The sequence below is a fragment of the Hyperolius riggenbachi genome, chromosome 6, assembly GCF_040937935.1.
Source record: "Hyperolius riggenbachi isolate aHypRig1 chromosome 6, aHypRig1.pri, whole genome shotgun sequence".
Taxonomy (NCBI): Eukaryota; Metazoa; Chordata; class Amphibia; order Anura; family Hyperoliidae; genus Hyperolius; species Hyperolius riggenbachi.
In genome coordinates, this window is record NC_090651.1 from 338,115,281 (window position 1) to 338,127,702 (window position 12,422).

Consider the following 12,422-nt stretch of genomic DNA (forward strand, 5'->3'; position numbering starts at 1 on the left):
CTATTGATAAATAACGTTACTGTGGGCAATAACGTCTGCTGTTTGGCAAATGAACAGCACTATTGATAAATAACGTTAGTGTGTTCCACTATTGATAAATAACGTTACTGTGTGCCGTTTTTCTTCTTTTTTCCCTGTGCGCCATTATTATGCAGTACTAACGATAAATAGCGATAAGCGAATCTTTTTAATGCGGCGCCATTTGTATGCATAGGTGCTGTGCGCCATTATTCACTGATCCGAACAAAAAGAACATTACAATAACACAATGATATGTATTGCTGATTAATATCATGCGCATAAAAAAATGAAAATCTGGACTAGATAATAAAAGTATCCTATTACAATCCCAGATATGGTTGCAGAACAGTAATATTAGAAAATCACCAGGTGTGTAACAATAGCCCCTGGAAAGCCCATGCAGGGTCTATGAGGGCCAGCCACTCCTCTCTGCCCCTTGCAAGGTGCGGTGGAGCTGTGCAAATCATATTAACCAGCTCTTGTTGCTCTAGATCTTTTCTTCCTTCTGGCAGCAACTTGCTCTGTGCTTGCCTCCTCTCGCACCTGAATACATGACATGCATTATGAGTGGGGTAAGCAGCAGATCAGCTGGCTGCCAGGAGGAGGAGGAGAGGAAGGAGGGGTGGACTTCATAGCCATAGGGACGGGAGGGGAGGCGGTGGGAGCTGAGTGCTTCAGGAGGCCTCAAGATTGTTGTGTTTGCTGGGGGGCCCAGATGGATGTATTTACACCCTTGAATATCACAAGGGGGTGTTAACAAGTATATACCATTGGCAGTATAGATTTCTCAGACAACAATGGGTAATAAATAAATACATAAATAAATAAATATATAAAATGTTACCTTCAGGTTCTGGGGCAACACATAGGTCAGTGTCACAGCAGGTGGTTGTCATCCATGTCCTTACTTTATCAATAGTGTAACTTCCAAGAAAGTTACATCTAAATTGCGGTAGGCATTTTCTCTCAAAGTCCTGAATAAGTAAATTACCTGTTATATAGATGAGAGTTAATAATATAGTAAGTAAAAAACAAAATATCATGAACGACAACATGATAAAACTAGCACTGTCACCATCATCTCATACAGGTGGTCCCCTACTTACAAGTACGTTACTTGTTTGGATCTGATCATGTGTACGATCGATTGGAAACTCCACTAATAGACAAAAATCTCCTAACCAATCCAATCAAATTAATGGAATACGTCCAATTTTTGGATCGATACTGTCAATCTGGTTGGACTATTTACATAGTTACATAGTTATTTTGGTTGAAAAAAGACATACGTCCATCGAGTTCAACCAGTATAAAGTACAACACCAGCCTGCTCCCTCACATATCCCTGTTGATCCAGAGGAAGGCGAAAAAACCCTTACAAGGCATGGTCCAATTAGCCCCTAAAGGGAAAAATTCCTTCCCAACTCCAGATGGCAATCAGATAAAATCCCTGGATCAACATCATTAGGCATTACCTAGTAATTGTAGCCATGGATGTCTTTCAATGCAAGGAAAGCATCTAAGCCCCCTTTAAATGCAGGTATAGAGTTTGCCATAACGACTTCCTGTGGCAATGCATTCCACATCTTAATCACTCTAACTGTAAAGAACCCTTTCCTAAATAAATGGCTAAAACGTTTTTCCTCCATGCGCAGATCATGTCCTCTAGTCCTTTGAGAAGGCCTAGGGACAAAAAGCTCATCCGCCAAGCTATTATATTGCCCTCTGATGTATTTATACATGTTAATTAGATCCCATCTAAGGCGTCTTTTCTCTAGACTAAATAAACCCAGTTTATCTAACCTTTCTTGATAAGTGAGACCTTCCATCCCACGTATCAATTTTGTTGTTTGTCTGCACCTGCTCTAAAACTGCAATATCTTTTTTGTAATGTGGTGCCCAGAACTGAATTCCATATTCCAGATGTGGCCTTACTAGAGAGTTAAACAGGGGCAATATTATGCTAGCATCTCGAGTTTTTATTTCCCTTTTAATGCATCCCAAAATTTTGTTAGCTTTAGCTGCAGCGGCTTGGCATTGAGTATGATTATTTAACTTGTTGTCAATGAGTACTCCTAAGTCCTTCTCCAAGTTTGATGTCCCCAACTGTATCCCATTTATTTTGTATGGTGCTAGACCATTAGTACGTCCAAAATGCATGACTTTACATTTGTCAACGTTGAATTTCATCTGCCATGTATGTGCCCATATAGCCATCCTATTTAAGGGATTTACATCCAGTAATCATTTCCAATCAATCACATGAATGATTGGAAAGGAACAATCATACAGAGAATGAGGCCTGCAACTAGAGATGGCCTGAACAATTCGCCTGCAAACTTGTTCACGGAAATCTCAGCGGTTCGCGTTCGCAGCGAACCGCGAACCCATAGCGAGTACGACCATAACTAGGCAGAGTTACCTGGCTTTTGCGCTGGCTAGTCTGGAATTTTGCTGGGCGAGCGGGCTGACCAGCCTCTAGGGTATCTGGCAGTTCCCTCATAGCATCCCCTGACCTTCTAGTGGACCTCCTCTCATGCTCCCACGGGACTTCCATTGAGACACCACAGCTCCCTGCATGCCCTCGTAAAGGCATCACAGCACCCAGCATGGCGCCACAGCACCCAGTATGCCCACAAAGAGGCACCACAGCACCCAGCATAACCCTGATTGATGCACCACAGCTCCCAGCATGCCCGCCATTGAAGCACCACAGCGGACTGCCTAGGGGACATCTGGGGCACCCCAGAATAGATCCAGGGCACGTGCCACTCATCATTGGGGCTAGCAATGTCCCTGCTTCCATAACAGATTCTTATTGAAGGAACTGCACAAACAGCAGAAAAACTAATTTAAAAAAATAGATGTAAGCTTTAACAATGGTAGTTAAAGAACCATCAAAAGTCTGAGCAGCAATGAACCCCTGGACTACTGGGTGAGCAGGCTTGACCTGTGGCCAGAGCTTTCACAATTTGCCATCCAACTTCTGGCTTGCCCTGCCTCCAGCGTCCTAGAAAGGATCTTTAGTGCAGCTGGAGGCATTGTCAGCGAGAAGAGAAGTCGCCTAGGTAAAAAAAGTTTTCAGTACCTCACCTTTATTAAAATGAATGAGGCATGGATCCCAGAGGGCTACTGCCTGTTCCACGACTAAGTCAGTCCCCACTCACACAGCATCTCTGCCTGCACACCGTGTGACTGCCCGCCCCAAGACTAAGTCAGTCCCCACACAGCATCTCTGCCTTCAGGTCACTTGACTGCCTTCTCCGCCACCACCAACAGGGTCCAGGACTCCAGGTGGATTCCTGAATTTTGCTAAAAAAAAGAATAATATTTTTTCTGGTGCGTGTACATGGCTGCCTAATTTTTCTGGCTGCACTGCGGCTGCAACGACAAAACAAAAGGCATGTACATGTGTCAATTCCCCTTTGTGATCGTTACCTTGCCGTGGTGAAGGGGCTTGCATATCACAATGAAGCAATGACCGCCGGCTATATGAGTGTGTTGGGGGGGGGGGGGGGGCATACCCAAGATAATAAGATTGTTGCTTCATTGTGGACAGACCAAATTTGATCAGCTGGACAGTCACTGTTTTTCTGTCATTGAGCTACCTCAGCCTAACCATATGGGCTTGAAAACCGCCATTGCCTGCACTCATTAACATTGTTAATAATATTATTTTTCATTTTCAAAACATTCAAAACAACAAACATATATATGATGAAGTCCATATAGTTTTTGGGTCCAGCATTAGGGTAAGAGACTGTGAACAGTCCGAGCTAATGTCAGAAAATGATGCTGGTTGTGCACTTTTCTGGGAGACTGCTAAATGTTCGTGTACGGACGGCTGGGAGGGAAACATTGCCAGAGGGGAAGTAGAAACAAAAGGGTTGTGCTCACCCTCTCCAGTCGTGTTCATAGACGAAGTCTGTCCAGTCTGTGGTGGAACAACTAAGGCAGATTTTTGGTTAGAAATCAACAGGCACAGCAAAATCCAGAAAATAAGCAAAATCATCAAGAGTTATCTATAAAACTGTTTACCTAAAATTATTAAATTGTGAGCTCCTCTAACAGGCAGTTGATGACAAGACTTTATATACTCTGTAAAGCACTGCAGAAGATGTTGGTGCTTCATAAATACAAAATAATAATAATAAAATCATCATTTAACCACTATCTGCACGAACGGCAGGCGAAAGTCCCCAGGGCATAGATAAACTCACTTCCGGTGTACTATTTTAAATACACAGGAAAAAGTATGGGGACATCTAGTGAAAAAATGGTAAAATGAAATGAAAAATACATTAAAACACATAAAAAATAAATGTTCTATAGTATAATAAACCCTTCTACACCCCCCCCCCCCCCCCCCATGAGAGCATACATGAGTTCTTACCATAGGGACTTTTTATATATGTATGCCTTGAGGGTATATTATTGTAATATTTACAAATAAATGCTTGGAATTATTTATAGAAAACATTGAAAAAAGCAAAAGCAGACTCTTCCTTCCCAGGCCTTACTGCCCTCCTTTACGAATGTTACCGCTCTCTGGGTAATCTTCTTTACCAAATGGGAAGACATAATAGAGTCTTCTTTTTTATATTATGGATCTTAATTTTATCTGTAAAGAGGTGCCTAGAATGTCAATCAGCTCAACTTTAGTGGAAATTCAATATAAACTGATGTTGTGGTGATGTTAACCATGGACTGTCGAGCCAAATTTTATCCTGCAAAAATTGATTGAGGCTTTCGTACATGTAGGTTGAGAGGCACCTTTTTCCAAACCTGGTCGATCTGTCCTAGAATCTGTCACTTTTGGACTAGAATTTATCAAATAATATGAACTTCACAGATTATAGTGTCCCTATAGCCCTCACTACATCGTTGTTGGGGAAAAAGCCACCTCAACTGTCAAATACCAAATTTTAATTACTCAGTTATATATTATTGGCTACCAAATTAACGATTGCCACAGCATGGAAATCTGCCAAACTCAATATTGAGAATGTCAGAAATAGATTGGTGGTGGCTATTTTGATGAAATGAAAGCGATCAAGGATGACAAACTTGACCTTTTTGAGAAAACATGGTTGCCTTATTAGAACAGCTATCTGAGCTCTGACCTCCCTGTACCTCTGTCTGCTATCTTAGATGTATCAGACCTAGATGCAATAGTCACCTGCCAGGCATACCATTCTCTTCATACTAACTTTTTTCTCTTACTCTTTTCCTTCCTTTTCCTCTTTCCTACTTCTCTTCTTTGGAGGAAAGGAGGTGACCCCTCCTCTCTCCCGATAATAGTGTGCATTGGAACTGTCCTCTGGACTCTAGAAGTTCCTCCTGATGGTCTTATAGTCCTTTCTCTATTGGAGGTCATAGTAGGTACAGTATGGTAGGAAAGGAGTCTCTGGGAGACCCGGGAGTAAAGTCTTTCCTAGGGTCATCTAGGAAACCCTAGAAAACACACATGGGAGTCTGGTACCTTAAGTGTTGAGCCACTTTTAAGACCACATGAGGAAGAGTGAACAAAGAGAGCATTGAGCATTTGGGCCCTAAATTCTGATCTGCACATTGCAAGAGTTGTATCCACTGCTCCGTAATGCTGTTCAAATAGATTGTTCAGATTTTGTTTAGTAACTTCTCCTGTGGCTCAGCAGGTAAAGGTGCTGGTTATGCTAATGCAAGATCACCGGTTTGGTTACCACAGGAGCAGGGAGTTGAAGTTAAAACAGCAACCCCCATTTGACTATGTGTGGCCTTGTCTATAGTTCCACCTGGCAGTGGTCCCCTGTGAATTTATCTTATTCTGCACATTATGTTGAAAGTAAACAGTATGTGCTTTGTTGTTTTATGGAGCTTTTTCCTTCATTGATGTTTATATTTTAAGATGTGACTATTAAATTCTTAAATGTTGTATTCATTACTTTAAAAAAAAATAATAATAATAAGAGAACCTTTCTTTAACCACTTCACCACTGAGGGGTTTTACCCCCTGACCACCAGAGCAATTTTCACCTTTCAGCGCTCCTTCCACTCATTCGTCTATAACTTTATTATTACTTATCGCAATGAAATGAACTATATCTTGTTTTTTCCGCCACCAATTAGGCTTTCTTTAGGTGGGACATTATGCCAAGAATTATTTTATTCTAAATGTGTTTTAATGGAAAAATAGGAAAAATGTGGGAAAAAAATTAATTATTTTTCAGTTTTCGGCCATTATAGTTTTTAAATAATGCATGCTACTGTAATTAAAACCCATGAAATGTATTTGCCCTTTTGTCCCGGTTATAAAAATGTTTAAATTATGTCCCTATCACAATGTTTGGCGCCAATATTTTATTTGGAAATAAAGGTGCATTTTTTTCAGTTTTGCGTCCATCCCTAATTACAAGCCCATAGTTTATAAAGTAACAGTGTTGTACCCTCCTGACATAAATATTTAAAAAGTTCAGTCCCTAAGGTAACTATTTATGTATTTTTTTTTATTGTACATTTTTTAATTTTTTTTTTAATTACAAAAAAAAAAAAAATTGGGAGTGTGGGAGGTAATGAGTTAATTTTTTGTGTAAAAGTAATTTGTAGGGTGTAGTTTTACTATTTGGCCACAAGATGGCCACAGTAACTTTTTGTTTTAATGCGACCTCCAAGCGTCCTTCCGGAAGCTTGGAGGAAGTACTTGGAGGCTGTATCTTTTCACAATGATCGCGCTGCCCATCGGAGAGCAGCGGATCATTGTGGGGCTTAGATCAACGAACGGGAATGGATTTTCCCGTTCATTGATCTCCGGGCGAGCGGGCGGCGGCGTGTTTACTAGCGGCGGGCGGCGTGTTTACGAGCGGGAGCACGGGTAGCGGCGGGAGTGCGCAAAGTACGGATTTCTCCGTCCCTGGGGGTTAAAGGATGGAAAAAGGGACGGAGAAATCCGTACGGGTGGGGGTAAAGTGGTTAATAAATACTATTGAAACATAAAGTGTGTATTGTATGCATTTATATTTGTTTTATATATTTGATAACATTGCAAGTGCAATTTATTAACCATACAATTTCTTTATTATCAGCACCATGGATTAGAGGTATATAAAGTAGAAACTGACTAGAGGAAAGGTTTTCTCATACGTGAAATTAAGCAGACCATCTACAGACATTTTAGCAGTATGATGTTTCCATGAGTTTTTACCATCTTGGTTTTCTGTTTTTGTGGCTGAACATTGGAAACCATCTGGGCAGGTCACCGTTTCACAATTTTCTAGTTCTACTAATGAACTACAGCTGTAACATAGTATAGAGTAACCTGCAAAATAACAGATGAAAACCAGTTTTAATTTGCATGTTTGTGCAGATGAAGAAAAAGCAGAGCAGTACAAAGTCAATAGTAATGCACACCCCTAAACCAAAATTCACAGACACTGAATTAAAACAATGGGCCAGATTTATCACGAGTGTCTGAGACAAAACTCTGGTAGATTTGTAGAACTCCGTGCAGAACTGTCTCAGGCACCTTAAGAAGACACTAGATGGTGCTGTTTCCTTCCTAAGTGAGGAGGAGCTAGAACACTGCGTACGTTAAAAACGGGCGACGGGAAAAAAGGGCGCCAGGATTAAACGGAAAACTCATTTAACGTTTAAAAAAAAATTTAAAAGGTATTTTTCCATTAAAATGTCGTTTGAAAATTTTTAAATACATAATAACGACTTAATAAAGATTTATTTTTTTAAAACTTAATGTAAGTTTATGTTTATGTAATCAATAATTAACGTTTGATAAATGCATTAATTTAAACGGTAAATAGTGTGCTGTAGCGACCAACAATTATAAACGTAAATAAAAATTAGTAAATAGAGAGAAGATTTAGACGATAACGATAGTATTTGAAACAGAAATTATCGTTAGAAATCAAAAGGTACTTTGTGTTGAAATAAAAATTTAAACTGTAAACAGAGGTTTGAAAATGCATAAAAATAAACGGAAATATGTACTTTCTTTTTGGGGGTTTACTTTTAAACGAAACTTACATTTTTAGAAAACTTAAACGTCCGTTTAATAATATCGTCTAAAACAACTAATTTAAATTATTTAATGAGTATCTATGTGTTGCGACCAGTGAAAAAGTTAAAAGATAAAGTACACAACTCACATGTGCACCCATTTAAACGAAATCATTTGTTATACAAAACGTAAACAATCGTTTAAATTAGCAGTTTAAATTAATGCTTGTACATTTTAAGCGAAATTTAAGATGCTTGATTGGCAAATAACTTTAAACGTTAAATCACCGTGTGTATGTAAATGCCGTTCTTAACGTTAAATCGTAGTTTGGTAAACTTAAACTTTCGTTTAAAAGCACTTTGATTATTTTATGTATATATAATTATATTAACATATATAATTTTTTTTTTTTTTTTTTTTTTTTTTATGGTGTCGGTTGGTTGTTGTAGTTATGTTTTCTAACTTTTTGGTCTACTTTTATTGTTATTGAAATTTTTCATAACTTTTTCTGGTATTTAGGAAATCCATGATAATATACATTTACCGTTATACTAATGAATAGCAGGGGTCTCTAACTCAATTAACCTGTGGGCCGCAGGAGGGAAAGTCAGGATGATGCTGGGCCGCATAAGGGATTTCCTACAAAATTTCCTCAAATGTCTTCCCATACAGCTGTTATGATGCCCTATCTTGCATTGATTATTAGTGACACACTGAAGCAAAATATTTTGCCTATTTTACCTTATAATTCCCTTCAGTGCTCCCACTACAAGTAATCTGCCGTGTCCATGCCACAAAACGTGAGCTGCAGAGTCCACAAATCCCCCGTGGGGAGGGGGTGGGGGGGGGGCAATCCGCTGACATTTCCTGGAGGTGGATCGCCGCTTCTGCCCGCCCCTCTCACTGTAATGAAGAGTGAGAGGGGTGGGCAGAGGCAGCGAACGGCTGCAATTGACGTCAGGAGGGGCAGAGATGAATTTAAAAGATCTGCCCTTTCCCGGAAATGCTGGCGGATTTGTCCCCGGGGGATTTGGGGGCTCTGCAGCACTCATTTTACGGCGGATTACTTAGGAGCACTGTAGCAAACTATAATTTAAAATAGGCAAAAATAGTTAGCTTTAGCGTGTCTTTTGCTGGCGCGGGCCACAAAATATTGTACTGAGGGCTGCAAATCGCCTGCGTGCCGTGAGTTTGAGACTCCTGCTGTATAATAAATGTTGTGTAATTTTACATTTTAAATAATTCACTTATACTCTTATTCCCTCCCCTACACATTTATATGGTATCTACAGCTGTCACTCTACTCATATGCTTTCCCTTGTGAGATAGGTTTGAATTGCAAAGTGACTTTTGGAGTTGGTAGTGGTTTTAATGTGTCCCAAATAAAAAAAATGATAAATTTTCGAAATTCAAATTGGCTGAAGGGTCCGATTTTGTGTAAGAGCTTGAGGTTGACATGTATGTTTAGTATTGAAATGTTTGGATGCTATAACTACCTGTTGCATTTAAGTGTCGCATGTCTGTAATTCTTCATTTGGTGTAGCAAATCTTCTTTGTGTTTCCACCATGCAGCTCACGCCACCTGTTGCTCACTTCTACAAAAGCATAGTGTTGTCCAGTTTTATTTAGTCTGTAAAATATGCACCAGGCCTACTTCTCTATTAATATTTATGTAAAAGCAGTTCCTGATTATTTTATTCCATCCCCATGCTCATGGATCAATCACACGCCACTGTCCTCGGCCTCCTTCAACTCTGGTACTGTTTTATTTAACTTCCTTATGCCATGTTAAGTCTTATTTAAGAGAAGTGCACTTTCTACGTATCTCTCCAGCATATGCTGGTATTTCTCCAGCATCTGATGTTCACATTAGTAGAATGCGTACTTCAAGAGAACCAGAGTTGAAGCACCCTCATGTATTTTACCATAAATATCAGTGGGAACATGACAGTAAACACCTACCCTGCTTTTAGTTTCTTTCTTCTCTGCTCAATTACTCTGTTAGTATCTGCGATAAGAAACCATGACTTCAAGGTTTGACCTGGAATCATCATAGCTGAGTCCGCCTGCTGTGAAGTCATTACAAGCCCTCCTCTCCTGGCTCTGCCTTCCTGCTTTGCATATACAGCATCAGGGAGGGCTGTGATGAGAAGGGAGTGTTTGGTGTTGCCTAAGGATTGTAATGACTTCACAGCAGGCGGACTCAGCTAATCTGATTCCAGGTCAAACCTTGACTGAAGGCTCAGTCATGGTTTCTTATCGCAGCTGCTAACAGAGTAATTGAGCAGAGAAGAAAGAAAGTAAAAGCAGGGTAGGTGATTACTGTCATGTTCCCACTGATATTTATGATAACATACATGAGCGTGCTTCTTCTCTGGTTTACTGTAATTGTCAGAGGCTTAACAATTCTGGAGGAAGTTCTGGTACTTGGTTCAGATGCACAACAGCTCTGAGGATTGGTGTCTTTGAACTATACATTTGGACGCTGATCGATTCATATGAAAACCTTTTAGATTACTTTATTTACTTACCTACTGAGATTAATTGTCATATATTGGTAGGTAGAGCCCTGTTGTATTGTCCTTGCCAGAGCCAAAATTTTATGCCAGGGGTTGAAGTGGTCAACTTTATTAAACAAGCAAAAATGCTCCATTGGATTATGGGCCAGTACACACTGGCCTGTATTTTCACATTTCATTGCACTTATTTAAAGAGGAACTCCATTAAACATATGTACTGTTGGCAGTTGATGTAGCGGCTGCATGGTTTTCTTCTTTGTAAACTGCTATGAACAGCTGTTTCCTACAATGCGATAAGTTTGACAAAGGAAACTGGCAAGAGCAGGGCTGAGCAGAGCCTACAGCTTTAGGGTTCAGTTTAGGAGGGGGTGCACAACTGACTCAGCTATCATTCCCCTATGGTGTCTGAAGCAGAGATAAATAAGAAAAGGAGATATATGGCAGTGACTAAGCCAGATCACTAGAGATAAAGGAGTTTAGGGGCCCTGCATCTCATCTTAGTGTAATAGCAATCAGTGTGTGAAGGCTGGGGTGGGAGGGATGGAGGAGGGGCCTCTTAGTGTAATAGCAATCATTGTGTGACGGCTGGGGTGGGAGGGATTTTGGAGGGGCCTCTTAGTGTAATAGCAATCAGTGTGTGACGGCTGGGGTTGGAGGGATGGGGGAGGGGCCTCTTAGTGCAATAGCAATCAGTGTGTGACGGCTGGGGGGGAGGGATGGAGGGCAGCACTTTGGTGTTTCAGCCTTGGGTGCTGGAGCACCTTGTAGCAGCTGTGCCCAACAGTATGTACTTTTCTTGTGGGCGGAATGGGGTTCTGAACACAGTGTCCTAAATTCATTAAGCTTACTGAAAAACTTTTCAGAACGTTTAATAATGTACCTCATGGTTTAAATGTAATGTTGAATTCACTAAGGTGTTATATATTTCTGTAATGTTTTATCGACAAGACTTTCAAGAAATCAGTAACACCTTACTGAATTCCAAAGGAGATTTTCCACATAAACATACAGTACATTTTTTAATGTTTTGTAAAGTGTTTGATAAAGATAATTGAGTAGAGGTCAATATCATTCATTCATACAGCGCACCCTGACGGTATATTTCTTAAATTAATTTGATTTCTCATGTACAATTGGGTATCAGGCACTATTTAGGATGTAATTGCAATTGTGGTTGGAGTTCCTCTTTAATTTTGAAGCGTAAATCAGTGTCTGTACGAAACTGTGTAATATTGGACAACTTGGATGAAAACGTAATTTGTATACTAGTATATGGACCATTTGAATGAGAGGAAATGAGATTTCAATTTGCAAAAACCCTTTTATTGCACATATACACGTACAGGTCAGGCACAAACGACAGCCAAACAATCAACTTTTCAGGAAGTGAAACACAATTTTTTAAAGGGGGATAGAAGGAAGGTTATTTTGTACAACATTCTACATGTCATCAGACCAACATTATTAACTCTTCCAAAGTTCTGTAGTTCTAATTTCCCCAAAATTAACCCCTTTAGGCAATGAAGAATTAAGAAGAAGCACCAGGTCTGCTTACTGTGGTTAATGCGTGTACAAAGGTATTACATGCATAACAGACAGGTGAGATGAGGACAGGCCGGTATGGTCATGACTGCTATTCCTGTTGCACCATTGTGTTTGCATGAAAGGTTATTTATAATTAGAGGCATATGGGTGTTACTGTTTACTTGTAGACAACACCAGTTGCCGGATACTTTTTCCAATCTGTCTGGATGCAGTACTGACTGAGTCACAAACAGATGAGAGTGAGCACCGTGCCAATAGGGAGATGCAGCGTGCTGTTGATTTCTCCCCATTGCCCCCTGGGGAGTACAGTCCAATATCAACTGAAAGGATTGGCACCGCTGTCTAGT

The 12,422-nt window shown here is 40.1% G+C and overlaps 1 protein-coding gene across 1 annotated transcript in view; it reads right to left on the reverse strand.

Annotated features, from left to right (window-relative positions):
• LOC137522228 (uncharacterized) overlaps positions 1-12,422 on the reverse strand; it is an 85,939-nt gene that overhangs the window by 25,026 nt on the left and 48,491 nt on the right. The window contains exons 4-6 of the mRNA XM_068242261.1: positions 7,202-7,315; positions 3,919-3,969; positions 866-1,012 (exon numbers count right to left, since the gene is read on the reverse strand). Coding sequence (XP_068098362.1) covers positions 866-1,012; positions 3,919-3,969; positions 7,202-7,315 — 312 coding nt within the window. The remainder of the gene's footprint in view (positions 1-865; positions 1,013-3,918; positions 3,970-7,201; positions 7,316-12,422) is intronic.